Source organism: Nelumbo nucifera, chromosome 3 (assembly GCF_055504915.1).
Source record: "Nelumbo nucifera cultivar China Antique chromosome 3, China Antique-T2T, whole genome shotgun sequence".
Lineage (NCBI taxonomy): Eukaryota > Viridiplantae > Streptophyta > Magnoliopsida > Proteales > Nelumbonaceae > Nelumbo > Nelumbo nucifera.
Window position 1 is genome coordinate 28117249 of NC_142651.1, and position 19394 is coordinate 28136642.

Sequence of the window (19394 nt, forward strand, 5' to 3'; positions counted from 1 at the left end):
GTTAAAAGTTTTTAATCTTTTTCAGGGGTAGGTTGGAGTATTTTAATAGATAGGTGTAAAAAAAAATTTGAAAGTCCTCATTTAACGTATTTATAATGACGTGCTTATCTAATATGAACCGAATCAACCTTCAAGTTTGGATCGGATTCCAATAAATTAATTTGAAAATTAATCGATATTAGGCTGCATTTGCCACTCTTTATATTAAGGATTTATTTCCTTTTTGAAATTAAAAATTAAATGTTAATAGAGACGTTTTAACTACAAAAAGGAGATAAATCCTTGTCAAATGCAGTTAAAAGTATAAGATTATGCATACCCATTTTAGTAATAAATGCATGCTAGTATTAGTTTTTCATAGATATCCCTTGTCCCAATTATATGGATAAACTATATGAATAATGTTTTGTTATTACGAAATATTAAGTGTCATATTCACATAATTTATCTTTTAAATTATGAATGATTAAATCATTTCTTATTATTTTCATTTAAGTCTTTTTTAATTTATTTTTTTCTCATTCTATCACTTATTGAAATTATTTCTAGGTTTTTTTATATGGGAAAATCTATGATGCAGAAAATATATGATATGGAAAGAGTTTTGACCAATCAAAACCCACCCATGAATTTTTGATAAATAACACCTTATTTGCTACCACATTTGTGATTTTAGTTTACTCGTCAGTTGTTTTTCCCATATCATATCTTTTCTATGTCATGGTTGAACCCTTTTTCTATTTATATATTTTTTTAACCTTAAATATTCCCCGTGGAGGGGTAACCACCATAAATTTTATTAATTTTCAAGAAAAAAAATAAAAAGAGGAGATGAATTTTTTTAGGTGGATCCATATTCTAACTTATTATCAATGGATAAATTAGAATTGCATTATTTGAATCTGGTCTCAAGTTTAAGTGAGTATTTTGCCATATCCATATATATCAACATGATCCGACACTATACTATCTTAAGATGAGATTGTGAGTGAGACCTTCCATATATAAGATGTACAGTGTCAAATCATACTCTTAAGAGATAGATTCCTCGGTATGGCGGTGTTGAATGTCCTTTGTGATTTTGTTTTAGTAACACAATCAATACCAAGCCATTATGCTTGAATCTAGTTTGTTAGACTGATTGGATACTTTTATTATCTCTATTATAATTCAATCTCTTTCATTTTGTTTTTATTTTGCCTTCATTGGGGCGTAATAAACAACTATTGCATTGTATTGTGTGCCCATTTTGTCGGATGCATAAATGCAACATAGATGCACAACGGCACAACACCAAAACTCATTCTCACTCTCCACTTGCAAAAGTCATATTCACTCTCCACAACGGCACAACATAAATGTAACATATCCCAACCGTGTATTGGGAATATCTCCTACTAACAACTTCGAGAAATGTTCCTAATGCATGTCGAGATGTACATGCACGAAGTTTGCAGGGCGCCATTTGTGGGGCACAAGTGTGATTTTGAAAGAGAAAGGATAGGTTCATAAGTCCCTCTTTTTCTAGTCTTTTTGTGTCTGGCGGGTAAAAGAACTGTTGTATTGTTCACTCATTCTAGTTTTTTTTTTTTTTTTGAATGGAAAATCTATAATGCCCAAAAAACATGATATGGGAAAGAGTTTTCACAAATCAAAAAATCCACCCATGAGTTGTAATGAATAATCATAAGTGATTTGCATATTATGTCTTTTTATTATCATAGTCGAACCCTTTTCTGATAGGTATGTTCAATCATTCTAGTTACGTGGAAAAAAAATCTCAGTCCTTTTATATTACTAGTATGTGTGTATGTGCTTTACACATGACAAATTTTGAGATGACGATGATAGTATATTATATGTTTTCAAAGTTTTCTATAATTTTGTTATATTTCTATGTCTATAAAATTTATTCTCATTTGTCACACTTATTACGGTTCATTAATATAGAGATATGCCCAAATGTTTTCTACATAAGTTATATGTTTTTGTACATTTTGTATATTTTACTTTTAAAATTTTATTATTTAATTATAACTTTACGAGTTGATACCCAAAATATTGAATTAATCTACCAAGAAATAGGGAAATAATTTCACTTTGGGGTTAGTTTTGAATTTTTTATTTTATTTATATCACTAATGAAAGGTTAAAAAAATATTATTTATCATGTATAATTTTTAATATTATCAATTTAAAATGTTAGAGATGTATCCAAATGTTTTTCTATAGTTTCTACCTTTTTCATATTTTTTTTATTTTTTTTCTTTTTAATTTTTATTATTTAAGTATGAATGGTTGACACATATGACCCGAAAGGTTGAACTATTAATCCACCATTAGGAAAACAATTTCATTTTTGGGTTGGTTTCAAAATTTATATTTTATTCCCAACATCAATAAAGTAACTATTATTAGTCATACTTAATTTTCTTTAATATGAAAAATTAGATAAGTGCCAAAATGTTATTTACAAATTTTTTGTATTATTATATAATATTTTATGCTACACACACACATACATATACTAGTCAAAGTGTACATACATTTCACGCGGCAATATCAAATGATGATGATGATGATGATAATCAGAAACCAAATGACCTTACTGGTTGAACCATTAACCTATTTAACCAGGAAAATGGACTATTATTAAGACATTAATTCATTTTTTTTCTTTATATTTTAGCCATTTCTATCTTTACTAATAATATTTCTTATTTTTCAAACATATTTTTGTTTAATATGAAGAATATATAATATTAATGCATGTTCAAAATTTTCTATAAAATTTATAAAAATTATAGATTTTTATTTATTATTATTTAATTTATGAGATAATAAAAAATACTTATTTACCAAGAGGAAATGCAATTCTAATATATTGTTTGAATATTTATTTATAAAAATGTTATTCATATTGCATTTTTGTAAACTTCTTATGTGATGAAAATAGTTGAAAAATACTTATATTTTTGCTTTTATTTATTTCACCTATTAAATTTTATTTTTTGCTTAATAATTTATTATTTTTTAAAATTAAAATAGATCGTATCAAATTCGGATATCCAACATCTTTATCGGATTCATATTAGAAGCAATATTTATGAGATCCGATCAAATATTCGGATCGGATCGAATCAAATTCAAATATACCGTGATTCAAATCTGATCCGATATATTTGCATCTCTACCAAACCACTTTCCTACAATGACCTAGCTAATTAAATCATTGAACCATTTGACATGTTTAGTGGGGTCTTGTGTTAGACATTAATGTTCTTTATTTTTATCCTATTTCTATCATTAATGAAAATCATTCTCATTAATGAAAATAATTCTCATTAATCACATTTTTTTTATATGATGAATATAATATTATAGAATGTACCCAAATTATCTATAAATTTTTACATTTTCCAGAATTTTATGTATTTTATTATTTAATAATAACATCATGATTTGATCCATTTGACATGGATAGCTAAACCACTAACCCACCACTTGGATGAAAAAGCTATTTTTATCTTTTTTCAGTTGATTTGAAATCATGTATTACATTTTCATCATCAATAAAAGTAAGTCTTATTTTCACATTTATTTTTGCACGTGACAATATCAAATGATGATGATAATAATAATCTGTAACCAAAGGACCTTAGTGGTTGAACCGTTAACTTATTTAACTAGGAAAATGGGCTATGATTAACACATTAATTCATTTTTTTTCTTTGTATTTTAGCCATTTTTATCTTTACTAATAATAATTCTCATTTTTTAAATATATTTTTGTTTAATACGAAAAATATATAATATTAATGTATGCTCATTCTTTTATAAAATTTATAAAAAATCTATATTCTTATTTTTTATTATTTAATTTATGAGATAATAAAAATTACTTATTTACCAAGAGGAAATACAATTCCAATATATTGTTTGAACATTGGTTTTTAATATTGTAGTCAAATCAATTATTTATATATAGCATATATAATATATATATGTTATTTATTATTTATTTATAAATATGTTATTTATATTGCATTTTTGTAAACTTTTTATATGATGACAAAAATAAAAAAAATACTTATATTTTTGTTTTTTATTTCAACTATTATATTTTTTTTCTTTTAATAATTTATTAATTTTTTAAAAAATTAAGTCGAATTGTATCAGAATCGAATATCTGACATATTGATCGGATTCAGATTCAAATCAATATTTATGAAATCCAGTGGAATCTTTGGATCATATTAGATTTGAATATATCATAATTCAAATCTAACCTGATCTATTTGCATTCCTACCAAACCACTTGCCTACAATGACTTAGCTAATTAAATTATTGAACCATTTGACATGGCTAGTCGGGTCATGTGTTAGACATTAATGCTCTTTATTTTTTATCCCATTTCTATCATTAATGAAAATAATTCTCATTAATCACACCTTGTTATATGATGAATATATAATATTATAGAATGTACCCAAAATTATTGACAAATTTCTACATTTTCTAGAATTTTATGTATTTTCTTATTTATTAATAACATCCATTTGACATGGATAGTTTAACTAATAACCCACCACTTGGATAGAAAAACAATTTTGTTTTTCTGGTTGATTTTAAATCATGTATTTCATTTTCATCATCGATAAAAGTAATTCATATTTTCACATTTATTTTTGTTTAATATAGTGAATATATAATAATAGAATTGTATCAAAATGCTTTATATATGTGTGTGTGTGTGTGTTTGTGTGTATGTATTTAATATTCGTTACTTATTTATGGAAATAGTTATTTTTGTTTATATTATTAGTATAGATTGACCCATTTGACCCGGAATGTTAGATCATTGACCTACCTACCATCTAGTTATGGAAATAGTTTCATTTTTAAAGTGGTTTAAAATTTTTCATTTCATTTATATCATTGATAAAATAATTATTATTTATCATACTTATTTTTGTTTATATTATTAGTATATAATATTATAGATGTGCCCAAAATTGTTTCATATTTTTTGTACTATTCTATTTAAAAAAAAATATTTTTAATTATACATCATGGGTTAACGTATTTGACCTGAAAGGTTAAACCACTAACCCACCCCTAGATAGGAAGATGGTTTAATTTCCCATCAGTTTTAAGTTGTATAGTTGATGTTCGTCATTAATAAAATTATGTCTATTTTATCATAGTTATTTTTTTAATATGACAAATATATAATGATAGAAACATGTTCATTTTTTTTTTCAAAATTTCTTTTTTTTTTCTATATATATTTTTTTGTATTTTTATATTTCTAAATTTGTATTATTTATTTATGACATCATGAAATTATCCATTTGACTCAAATGGTTGGAGTACTTACCCATGATCTCGGTGGAAAATATAATTTCATTTCTAGGTTTATTTAAAAAATATAAAATTTCATTATATTAATAATTATTGTATATGGATTTATTAGTAGAATTTAATAATGATAAACAAAAATATTTTTATATTTCTAAATTTGTATTATTTATTTATGACATAATGGAATTATCCATTTGACCCAAATAGTTGAACTACCTACCCACCACCTAGATGAAAAATATAATTTCATTTTCATGCTTATTTTAAAAATATAAATTTTCATTCTATTAATAATTATTGTGTATGGATTTATTAGTGGAATTTAATGATGATAAACAAAAGTATAAATGTTGGATTCAATGAGAGAATGCGATTTATTTAATGACTTAAATGTGAGGCTTAATGAGAGGTAATCGAATGTACTTAATGGTATTATTTTAATTATATTTTTTGCCCTTTCAATGGAGATGAACTAAATTCAATATGAGGGGTATTTCAGTAAAGAAAAATTCTAAAAGCCAATACTTCCTCATTCACACTTTTATAAATAGTATAGATATAGATATATAACATTAGAGATGTGGTCAAATTCTCTACATTTGTTATTTATTTAATTATGACATCATGGAGTAGCCGACTTGGCCTTAATGGTTAAATTATTTACTCGCCACCGTGATGGAAAAATAGTTTCATTTTGGGGTAAATTTTAAAAAACATGTATTTTATATCATTAGAAGTATTGGATGTAGATCTAATTGATAAAATTTATTTATTGTTATTTTATGAAAATAATATCTTAAAAATAAGATTCAATAAATGAATGGGAGTTAATACCCTAAGATAAGACTTGATGAGAGGGGATTTAATGAGGAGAAATGTGGTAGTTCAAATTACATTTTATGCCCTCACAATTGAAGAAGGACCAAATTCAGAAAATAGGGGTATTTTAGTTAGGAATAGGATTCAATGAATGCTAATGGGTGTTAATACTTTAAATATGATATTTATTGAGGGGGATTTTAATGAGGAGAAAGGTGATTTTTCAAAATACATTTCCATTCTTAAAATTAGAAAATGACCAAATTAAAAAGTTGGGGCAATTTAATCAAACAAAAGCTTCACACCATTATTCACACTTTTAATATTAGTATAGGTAAGCATGAAATGAAAATGTAAAATGATATTTTTGCTATAACTTGTTTTCCAATTGTGAACAAAACAAGTATTTTTGTATTTTTCTTATCAAATAAGCACTAAATGAAGGTGTAAAATAACAATTTTGAATTTGCTTGTTTTCCATTTCAAACTTTAAAGGGGGGCATTTGTTGTCCAATAAAAATTCCAAAAGCCAAGGATACCTATTTGCACTTCTATAGATAGTATAGATAGGTATGGTTGCTTTTAATGGTGGATAGACCTGTTCATGGGTCGGGTTCAAGCCGAGCTTTGCCTCTTTATAAACAAAAAATTACTAGACCCAAGCCCAAACCCAACTCGACCATCGGGCCTAGATCTTGAGCTCGGGCCCGACAATCCTATATAAAGCCTGAAGCCCGACTTTGATAGGTATTTTATAACATATTAATTGTATATTATTAATAATATATTATATATGATGTAATATTTTATACATTTAATATATATATATATATATTATACTTTTTTGCTATTAATTTTATTACTATATAATATATATTATGTATTATTAACATATATATTATATTTTTGTTATATATTTAATATTATCGGGTCGAGCTCGGGCAGGGCTTATTTGGGAAAGCCTAAGCTCAGCCCAAAAAATAGTCGGGCCTGATTTTTAGAGCCCAACCCATGCCTACAAGTTTAAAATTTTGTCCAAGCCCGATTTAAGACGAGCTGGACCAGGCCAGCCCGTTGGGCTACCCAGCCCATGAACAGGTCTAATGGTGGATGATGAATTTATATCTACTTACTTTTTGTCAAAATTTTTGAATGTTCAATAAGGTGGCTTTAAATCTACGTAAAGAGGTGATGCACCCACAATTTAATTAGAGCCAAAGTTCTCTTTGCTTATTCAAAATCGACTAATTTATATTCAAAATCAAATTGGATCTTATTCACTAGAATTGAATGATATAAATAAATTAAATTAAAAATTATCAAATTTTTATTATTAATAAAATGAACTAAAAATGATTTTAATATTGTATTTCATGAACAAAATTAATTAAAAACTACTTGTATGAAACCTATAGGAATTTAATAAAAACACAAAATTCAATCTAAATATAAATTTTAAGTATATATATTTAAATTGACCCAAATCGGACTCCATGGTATCCATATAGCAAAACAATTCCAAACCTTGTTATTTCAAGGAAAATACTGCCTCCTCTCTATGATGACTTCACCTGAGCCCAAATCAGCCATTTCTTTTTTTTGTCTCATAGGTTAATGAGCTTTGTGCCAATCTCCGGTAGGGCTGTAATCGGATCCAGCTACATCGCACACCCCGATCCAAAATCTGATGTATCAAATTCAAATTAAATTCAGATTTAGGCTATGTGTGGGAGTGCTTAAAAATAAGTATTTATTCAAAATAAGTGCTTATTTGGGTCATTTGACACTTATTGGTATTTGGGAAATAAGCCTGAAAAAAGTGTTTATTTTAAAAATAAGGGCTTATTTTTTAAGCCCAAATTTTCAGTTTTTTTAAAGTGCTTATACAATAAGCACTTATTCAACTTTTTTTCTTCCAGATTTATCCCTAGTTGAATTTAAAATACTACTTATAAAGTTATCACTAGTTGAATTTTATAAAAGTACTTTAATGAAAGCATTTTTAAGAGAGTGCCTTCATAAAATTACTTTCATAAAAATGCTTTCGTAAAAATACTTTCATAAAAATGCTTTTGTAAAAATGCTTTCATAAAAGTACTTTCATAAAAGTGTTTTTATAAATGTAACTTAATAAGTGTTCTTTCAAAGGGTATATTTTGAAAATTTGAAAGAAAATGAAAGACAAAATAATCACAAATGCTTATTTAAGTACTTAATAGTGAAAAAAACTACCAAACACCCAATACAAAATAAGTGCTTATTTTAAAAAATAAGCACTTGAAAAAGTTGGTGCCAAATGCAAATAAGTGCTTATTCGAATAAGCACTTATTTTTAACATAAGCAATCCCACACATGGCCTTAATCTACATCCATTTTACTGTATTTAAAATAATAAAAAATTAATATTTCGTATAAATATAAAATATAAAATTTATAATTATAAAACTTTCTATAATTCCATAATTAAATTATACATAATATGTATGTATGTATGTATGTATGTATGTATGTATGTATGTATGTATGTATGTATGTATGTATGTATGTATGTATGTATGTATGTATGTATTATGGTTTTCAAAACCAGACCAGACCGGATGGTCAGACTAGAAAAACCGGGAACCGGTCATGGTTCCGTTTTACCCTAGAATTGTCTTTTGGCCAAAAACCGTTGACCCGAGCGATCGAACTATTCGAACAATCCAACATTTTTTGGCTGCTTTTTAAATTTTTATTTTTTTGTCAGAATGGGCCATCCGTTCAGTTCAAATGGTTGGACCATTTAACTCGAGAATTAGACCCATGAACGATTCATTGTTCGATTCGATTTTAAAAACCTTGGTATATATACTTGCATGCATGTATAAAATAATGAATTTTATTTGATTTTGGACTTTAATTGAATATGATCCGATTAACTAAATGCAATATATGCAACTTCTGAATTTCAAATATGTATGGGCTAACCGGATTCGGAGTCGAATTGGACATCTCATATCGAACCAAGTCCATTATTAACAGCCATAAATTGCCCTCCTCATAATGACCACGTAGCTTGTCGGTTGTCACTTCAGAGAAGCCATAGAAGTAAGAGGCAACTATTTCTACCCCAGCCCAACCCCAAATATGCATTAGTATAATAGTATCGTAAATATTTAAGGTATGCAAACCTGAGCCTGGATTAGGAAACTTATCATAAAGCTATGCCCGGCCTGCCTAGGCCCAACCCATGATAAAAACTCAAACGGTAGCCAAAAGGGATAATCTATGATATGGAAAAGTTATGATATGGAAATAGTTTTGACCAATCAAAATTCATCCATAAATTTTGATAAATAACATGTGACGTTTATAATTCCAATTGACTAGTCAGAAGTTTTTCAGATATGATATTTTTTCTATATCATAGTTGAACCCTAGCTAAAATCGTTGTTCATATGAAATGATACTATAGATTCGAATAGATATATACTATTTTAATAGTCTCTGGAATATTTCTATAATTTTTTAAGGATAAAATTTATCTTTCCATATTTTAATTTGTTGAAAAAAAATGAGGGCAAAAGGGTAATCAAGTATTGATACTAAATGAGTTGAAAAGAGACAATTATAAGATATTCAATGCATTCAATTTTCTCTAATTAAATCCAACACTTGAGGTATTAACTTGCATTCACATTCATTTAATCATATATTTAAGGATTTTTTGTTTATTCTCATCATTAAATTCTATTAATTAAATTAATAATTCCAATTGCATAAAAATATACTTTTAAAATCTAACTGAAAAAGTAGTATTTTCATCTAGGTGGTGGTAAGAAATTAAACCATTTTGGGTCAGATGGGCCAATCCATGTTGACACAATTAAATAATAAAATCTAAAAGCATATAAAATGTAAAATTTAAAACCAATTAGAAATAAAACTATTTTCCTATTCTCTCTCATTAAATTTCATATTAAGGTATATTATCTCATTAAATCCACAAAATTAATTTTAATAGTATAAAAATAAATATTTTGAAAATTAATTTAAAAATAAAACTATTTTCTTCCCTCCCAATGGTGGGTAAGCAATTCATCTATTTGGGGTCAAATGGGTTAATAAATAATGTCATAATTGAATAATAAAAATTAAAATAAATAAAAATATATATCACAAAAACTAAAAAACTGGATATATCTCTAATATTGTATATTCACTATACTAAATAAAAATACATATGAAATGTGAAAAGTAATTTTATTAATGATGAAAATGGAATGCCAAATTTAAAATCAACATAGAAATGAAATGATGTCATAGTCAAATAATAAATTTTTCAAAAATATAAAATATAAAAAATCACAAAAATAAAAAATATAAAAAATGTTATATATTCATAAAAATAAATATTGGGTACATCTTTAATATTATACATCATTATATTGAACAAAAATAAGTATTATACATACGAAATAATTTTATCAAAGATGGAAATGTAACACATGAGTTTATTTTTAATCATAATGTTACTTTTGCTAATTTTCAATTTTTATCTTAACTATGATATATCTAAAATTTAAACAATTAATACGAAAGGCTTTTCTCATGTGCAATGCACATGCTTAATTACTAAATGCACAGAATGGTCAATTGAATTGGGATGGCAGTTTTCCCTATAAAATCAGGCCCCAAGCTATATGGGTAAGGTTTTCCCTGCTCTTAAATGGGGACTGGGTTTGCATTCCCTAAACCCGCCCCAAAACAATTGGTAAATTATTAAAATATTCCTAGGGTTAATATTCATTTCTAAATTATCCTTGAATTCCCCCTAAATTCCAAAAACCTAGGATTCCATAATCACATTTCTTAAATACCCCAAATTCCCATAATCCTATTTTTAAAACATCATTGATATTTTGATGTGTTTTTAGGTAGTTTTCTAAGGGTGGGAAAATTATAGGATTCCATCTCCTCAATGAGGGAAGGTTTCCTACCTCGAACCCACCCTAGCACTAAGGACAAGATGGGGATGGGGTAGGAGATTTTGGCTATGTGGTGGAGACGGGGAGGGGTTGCCTTGCCCCATCCCATGAATCTTCTTTGAGAGAAGCAATTTATCTATTTTCTTTTCTATTTTTTTATTTTCTTTTGTTTTAAAATATAAAAAAGTATTCATTGCCTATTTTGACTAGATTAATAAAGTTGTACACTATTAGAGAGAGAGAGAGAGAGAGAGAGAAGGGACAAAGGGAGTAGTAATAATAACTACTGTATTTTAAAATTTACAATATTTATAATAATTAACAGTTTTTATTAATTAATAGTATTAACAATATTTATAAAAAATAATGTATTTATTAATTAAAATAATTTTAATAATTATAGATTTTTTTAAATAATTATAGGTATTTATTAAAAAAATAGTAATAAATACAGTATTTTTATTAATTATATTAATACTAATTAATTAAAAGTATTTATTAAAATACTGAATTTATTAATTAACAGTATTTTTAATTAATATAGTAATTTTAATAATTATAACAATTTTAATGATTATAGTATTTTAATTAATAATTACAATACTTTTAATAAATATTGTAAATTTAATAATTACAATAGTTTTATTAAAAATAATGTATTCTTAATTAATAGTATTTTTAATAATTACAATATTAATAATTAAGCACATTTTACAGTATTTTCAATGATTGTAGTGTTGTTAATTACAATATTTATTAAAAAAGTATTAATATTTTTTATTAATTCATTGACTAAAAGTTTTTTAAGTTGTTAATTAATGTAAGTTATAACTTAAATTTTATTTTAAATATTATTTAAATCATATTTGAAATTGTAAGAAATATAATTAAATTTTAAACTATAATTAAAATTAATTATATTTAAATAAGTAAATTTACATTTAAAGAACATAAATTAGCCAAGAAAATAACCAAAAATAAAGTACCAATAATTTTTTCATAAATACCAAAAATTGTCCAAGAAATTACCAAAAAATGGATTAACATGATTTCCAATAAATATGATAAATTACCAAAAATTAAAAAATATAACCATTAAAATTACTTTTTTGAGCAAAGCTATTTATCTATTTTCTCAATTTTTTGCATTGTTCCTATTTTCTTTTGTTTTAAATATAAAAAAGTAACCATTAAAGCTGCACGATATTAGAGAGAGACCTTTGGGTTTTTCAAGGCCTCTTATTTTAATGCATATTATTTTTACATTTAAAAAAGACATTTAAGAGAAAGAGAGAGAGAGGGGGGGGGGGAGTAGTGCTAATAATTATTGTATTTTACTAAAGATAATTACAATATTTTTATTAATGAATAGTATTAATAGTATTTATTAATTAACAGTATTTTTAATAATTATAGTATTTTAAATAATTATCAAAATTTATTCAGAAAATAGTAATAAATACAACATTTTTATTTAATATAGTATTTTAATTAATACAATATTTTTAATAATTATAGTATTATTAATTAAATAAAAGTATTAAAATACTAAAGTTATTAATTAACATCATTTTTAATTAATATAGTACTTTTATTAATTACAATAGTTTTAATAATAACAATATTTTAATTAAATATAATTATTTATTAAAATTAATGTATTCTTTATTAACATTATTTTCAATAGTTAACCATATTTTATAGTATTTTCACTAAATGTAGTATTGTTAATCGCAGTATTTATAAATTAATAATGTTTATTAAAAATATTAATATTTTTATTAATTCATTAATTAATAGTAATATAAGCTATAATTTAAATTATATTTGAAACTATAAGTAATATATAATTAAATTTTAAACTGTAATTAAAAGTAATTATAGTTAAATTATTTATTTAAATATAATTGAAGCTATAAATAGCATAAAATTACATTTAATGAACAGAAATTAGCCAAGAAAATACCCAAAAATAAAGTACCAATACTTTTGTCATAATTACCAAAAATTGTCCAAGAAATTACCAAAAATGGATCAACATGATTTTCAATAAATATAATAAATTACCAAAAGTTAAAAAATATAACCATTAAAATTACATTTTGAGAGAAGGTATTTTTCTATTTTCTCATTTTTTTTGCATTGTTCCTATTTTTTTTTTGCTTTAAAAATATAAAAAAGTAATCATTGCTTATCTTGATTAGATTAATAAAGCTGCACACTATTAGAGAGAGAGACCTTTGGGTTTCCCAATGCCTCTTATTTTAATGTATGTTATTATTGCATTTAAAAAAGACATTTAAGAGAGAGAGATGGGGGGGGGGGGAGGGGGAGTAGTAATAATAATTACTGTATTTTAAAATTTATAATATTAATAATAATTAATAGTATTTTTATTAATTAACATCATTGTATTTATTAATTAACAATATTGTTAATTAATATAGTACTTTTAATAATTGCAACATTTTTAATAATTACAATATTTTAATTAATTAACATAATTTATTAAAAATAATGTATTTTTATTAATAGTATTTTTAATAATTATATTATTAATAATTAATCATATTTTATAGTATTTTCAATAATTGCATTATTATTAATTATTGTGTTTATTAATTAGCAGTGTTTATTGAAATATTGTATTATTAAAAAACATTAATATTTTTTATTAATTCATTAATTAACAATTTTTTAAATTGTTAGTTAATGCAAGTTATGATTTAAATTGTATTTCAGATATTATTTAAATTATATTTGAAACTGTAAGTAATATAGTTAAATTTTAAATTGTAATTAAAAGTAATTATATTAAAATGATTTATTTAAATATAATTTCAGATATAAGTAGCAGAAAATTACATTTAATGAGCCAAAATTATCCAAGAAAATAACCAAAAATAAAGGTACCAATAATTTTGTCATAGTTACCAAAATTTATCAAATAAATTATCAAAAATGGATTAACATGATTTCCAATAAATATGATAAATTACTAAAAATAAAAAAATATAACCATTAAAATTACTTTTTGAAAATATGTACTAATTATCAACAATCTTCAATAAATAAATGTAATTAGTTCATAGTGTATTTAAAATAATTTGTTTTTAGACATTAGTGCTTCACATTTTGCTCCAACTTTCAAACGTTTCCAGACATCATATACACTACTATAAATTACTGAAAAATGTTTTTTTTTTAAAAGCAAAAAACATGTAAAAAAATGTTGTAAAGTAATCGGGTTGATGCGAGACCCATTTTGATCGTCCGGGTGAAGAAGATGATCAAAATGGGTCTGTGATGGCCTATTTTCAATAGATCTGAGTGCAAAAAGACGGGTCATCATGGACCCATTTGTGTAAGGTTTGGGTTCAATGGATCCGTGTGATGTATGAAATAATAATAATAATAATAATAATAATAATAATAATGCACGGGTATGATTAATATTTAATTATTCATTCATTATAATCAATTATTTTTTATGCTATGGCTTCATTTGTGATTAGATGTACTTGAACCTTTCATTACCATTATGTGGCTTCTTTGTGTTTGCTATAGTTACTTTCAAGAATATTATATGCCTTCTTTGTACATTTTCATTCATGTCCATAAACCAAGCAATTGATTTTGTTTTGGCCATTATTTTTATAATTTGTTTATAAATCTTGATTGATTTATTTTTTATTGGGAAAATTCTCGATTAGTATCCAATACTTTGAGTATAGTGCCACTTTAGTCTCCAAACTTTAAAATGTGACAATTTAATACCCAAACTTTAAAAACATGACAATCTAGTACTTGTTGTTAACTAACTGATAATCAGTTGCTAAGTGGCATTTGAAAAAGACACAAATGTCCTTCAAGTGTCTTCTAATTTTCTTTATCAACCATCTAAACATTGACATAAAATTAACAGTCCCAAATCCTTGCCTTTTCCATTTAAGAAAGTTGGGACTTGAAGGGCATTTGTGTCCTTTTCAAATGCCACTTTATGACTGGTTAACAGTTAATTAACGGCAGGTATTGAATTGTCACATTTTAAAGTTCAGAGACCAAAGTCACGGTAGGCCCAAATTACAGGGTACTAATTGGGAATTTTCTATTTTTTATTAACAAAACCCGTACATCGCACGGATCCGCTTAAATAAAAGTACGGAACCATTCGGATTCGTTGAGTTTCATGGGGTGGGAAATTGGGAATGGGACCGCGATCGAGTCGTCCGGATACGGATACGGTAAAAGTTGTATTCTTCGTCCGTCCTCCGGTCCTCAATCTTTCATGGTTACTGGTTAGCAAACGAAACAGCAATCGCCATGTGATGTAGCTCCACTGCCACAGCTGTTCAGTTCAGCTCCTACACTTACAGGCTAGAAGAGGAAGAGGATTTTGAAGTCTGCAGCCAATGGCGCCCCGTCCTCCTTCCGCTGCTTAATCGAAATCTCTTGCCTTGGCCATTCCCCTTCCTGCTCTGGTTCATCCTCACTACCCATTGAATGGGTGGAACATCCCAATTGCTGCAGAACTTCCTCAAAAATGGACGCGGGCCAGCTTCTCTTTGTGTTGAAGACGCGTTGCTTTTATTCGATGAGATGGTTCGGTTGCGACCCTTCCCACCGGTTTGGGCTTTTGATAAACTTTTGGCTTCTCTTGGGAAAGCGAAGCTTTATACAACAGCTATTTCCCTGTATAGAAAGATGGGTTCTTTACCAATCCGTCCCACTCTCTATACTCTGAACATGGTAATGAATTTCTTCTGCCACTCGAATCGAGCCGATTTGGGCTTCTCTCTATTTGGAATCATCCTGAAACGAGGCTATGAACCAGATGTTGTGACTTTTACTACCATGATTAGGGGACTCTGTGCTGGAAATGAGATCGCCCAGGCGATGGAGTTGTTCTACAAGATTATAGACAATGGCAGCTACATGTACGGCGTGGTCACTTATGGAACTATCATTAATGGGCTTTGCAAGACTCGAAACACCTGCAGGGCTCTTAGAATCCTCAGAGAGATGGAGAAAAAAGGTCAGTGTAAACCTGACTTACCAATGTATAGCACAATCATTGATGGATTGTGCAAATTAAGGAGGGACTGGTAAACGACGCCCTGAACCTCTTCTCAGAAATGAAAGAAAAATACATATCACCTAATGTTATCACCTACAGTTCTTTAATTTATGGGCTCTGCAATCTTGGCCGGTGGAAAGAAGCTTCAAGCATTTTTAACGAGATGGTGGACCGTGGAGTCTCACCAAACGTGGTGGCATACAACATTTTGGTGGATTCTTTGGCCAAAGAAGGGAGGATTAGTGAAGCACGTGATGTGTTTGAAGTAATGCTGCAAAAAGGGAGAGGAGCCTGATTGTATCACTTACAATGCTTTGATTCATGGCATGTGTCATTCAGAGATGTGGGAAGAAGCCATGAGGTTGTTAAATGAAATGGTGGAGCGAGGACTCTCACCAGATACTGTGACCTACAATTCGTTGTTGGATGCTCTTTGCAAGAAAGGAATGACTACAAAAGCACACAAGCTATTAGAAGTAATGATTCAAGCAGGGGTGGAGCCTGATATTATAACATACACTGCATTGATAGATGGATACTGTTCACATGGTAAAATGGATGAAAGCAAAAGAGGTCTTTACTTCCATGGTGAGTAGGGGTCTTGAGCCTGATATATTTTCTTATAACAGGTTAATTAAAGGTTATTGCAAAAGTGGGAGAATAAACCAGGCAATGCAGCTCCATAGAAAAATTCATCAGAGAAGATTGATGCCTGATTCTTTTACTTACAACGCTCTCATACGTGGATTATGCCAAGTGGGCCATGTTGGATCCGCACAAGAGGTGTTGAAGGAAATGTGTGTTAATGGTAAAAATCCTGATCTGTGGACCTATTCCATATTGATAGATGAACTTTGCAAAAACAAACTTATTGATGAGGCAGTAGAGTTACTGCATGAGATGGAGCAAAGTGGATTAGAACCAAATAATGTTATTCTCAACATCCTTCTTAATGGAATGCTCAAAGCTTCTAAATTTGAAGATGCTTGGACATTTTTCACTACCATTGTTGATAAAGGTTTACAACCTGATTTTACAACGTTTACAATAATGATAAATGGCTTACGTACCAAGGGCTTGCTGAATGAAGCTCAAGATTTGTTGATGACAATGGAAGAGAAGGGTTTTCCTCCAGATGATTGCACTTTCAATATCATAGTTCGTGGATTTCTCCAAAAACATGACATAGATAAGTCATTCCAACTTCTTAATGAAATGGCTAAGAGAGGATTCTTACCAGATGCAAAGACTTCATGTATGATAGTGGACTTGATTGCAAAAGATGGGTTGGATCATAAATCCCTTCAAATGCTTCGCACATTTTTGCAGTATGTAGAATGAAAGGTAGTGTTGATTGCCAAACCAATACTGATCTCTTTCAATCAGTCAAAATGGGTCAATGGAGTAATTAGTTTTATCTTACATTATTGAAAATCAATCCCCCAATACAAAATCGGGAAAGAATGTTAATTTCATAGCAGGGAATGGATGTTGATAATCTTTTACCATGTGAAGCTTTGTGGATCTGAAAAGTGCATCTTTTCAAAGGAATAAGTACAAATATATCCTTGCTTTGTTTATTTTGTTTTCAATCATGATTAATGTTACATTGACCTGAATTTGTAGGGATGTCAGCAGGTTTGGTTTGGTAAGGGTTGGGCTTAACTGGAACCTTACCCACCTTGACCATGCCCCTCCTCATGAAGCACATGAAGCACATAAAGGAGGGGCTAGATAAAAGAGAATAATGTTAACAAAAAACATAATACATATAAAACAATAGGCAAGAAATGAAAAAAAAAAAGAACAAGAAAGACTTGAAATCTACATAAAACCACCAAAAGAAGTTGATGAATTATGAAACAGCAATCTATGATTAGTAGACACTAACATGAACCTCACCTGAACTGTGAAAGGTTAACCCAATTAATTACATTACAATTTACAAACCTGATCCACCCAATTGACATTCCCATTGAATATGCAGTATCAAGTTAAGTTGCATCCTGAACACTATTTTGGTTTGTATCGGCAAAAAAGATCTGTTACCAAAGATAAGTTGCACTGTACTTGATTCAACCTAGTAAGATCAAATGCACCATACACCATACCACACATCTAGGACATAGTAATGAGACCTACAGACTGCCATTTGCTCTTATTGCCGTAGAACGGGAAAGTGAGCCTGCTTCGGAAATCAGAATCCTCTAATCCTCCCAAAACAGATGTCTACGGTCTGCCATGAAGCCTTTACTTGAAACAACAGGGAAGTCACTTGACTTCTAACTTTCTAAGGATAATTATGCCATTTTCTTAGATGTATTCAGAGGTCTAATGTTCATCATCATGGACCCTAGACCCTAGTCCCATGTTAAGTTGGGGTCACTAGAATGCCCACTCAAATGTAACTCAACTTTCTTGAATGGAAGAAGCAAGGATTTGGGATTATTAATTTTTTTTTTTGTCAATGTTTGGATAGTTGATAAAGAAAATTAGATGACACTTGAACGGTATTTGTGTCTTTTTAAAATGTCACTTAACGACTGATTAACAGCTAATTAACAACAGGTACTGGATTGTCACGTTTTGAAAGTTTGGATACTGAATTATCGCAATTTAAAATTTGGGAACCGAAGTGGCACTAGGCACAAAGTATAGGGTACTAAAAAGTAAGACTCAAGATTCTCGGTGGGGGATTCCCATTCCCTAAACCCAACAATTGGATCAGAATCCTAGGTGGTAGATGAAGTGCCGTTCTGTTTGTATTTTTGCTATAAAAAGTAGGGAAAATCCTTGATTAGTACCCTATACTTTGGGCCTAGTGCCACTTTGGTCCCCGAACTTTAAAATGCGATAATTCAGTACCCGACCTTCCAAAACATGATACTCTAGTACCTGTTGTTAACTAGCTGTTAACCAGCCGTTAAGTGGCATTTGAAAAAGACACAAATGCCCTTTGAGTGCCATCTAACTTTCTTTATCAACCATCCAAACATTGACAAAAAATTAACAGTCTCAAATCCTTGTCTCGGCCCCAACTTTCTTGAATGGAAAAGGCAAAGATTTGGGACTATTAATTTTTTTGTCAACGTTTAGATGGTTAATAAAGAAAATTAAATAACACTTAAAGGGTATTTGTGTCTTTTTCAAATGCCACTTAATGGT

The 19394-nt window shown here is 27.9% G+C and overlaps 1 protein-coding gene across 1 annotated transcript; it reads left to right on the forward strand.

Annotated features, from left to right (window-relative positions):
- The first annotated feature begins 15197 nt into the window (after window positions 1–15197).
- Window positions 15198–17799, forward strand: LOC104594631 (uncharacterized). The gene is given in 4 exon segments (XM_019196160.2): window positions 15198–16240; window positions 16243–16506; window positions 16508–16792; window positions 16794–17799. Coding segments are annotated over 4 exon segments (1911 nt in total). The 5' UTR covers window positions 15198–15655; the 3' UTR covers window positions 17571–17799.
- The last annotated feature ends 1595 nt before the right edge of the window (window positions 17800–19394 follow it).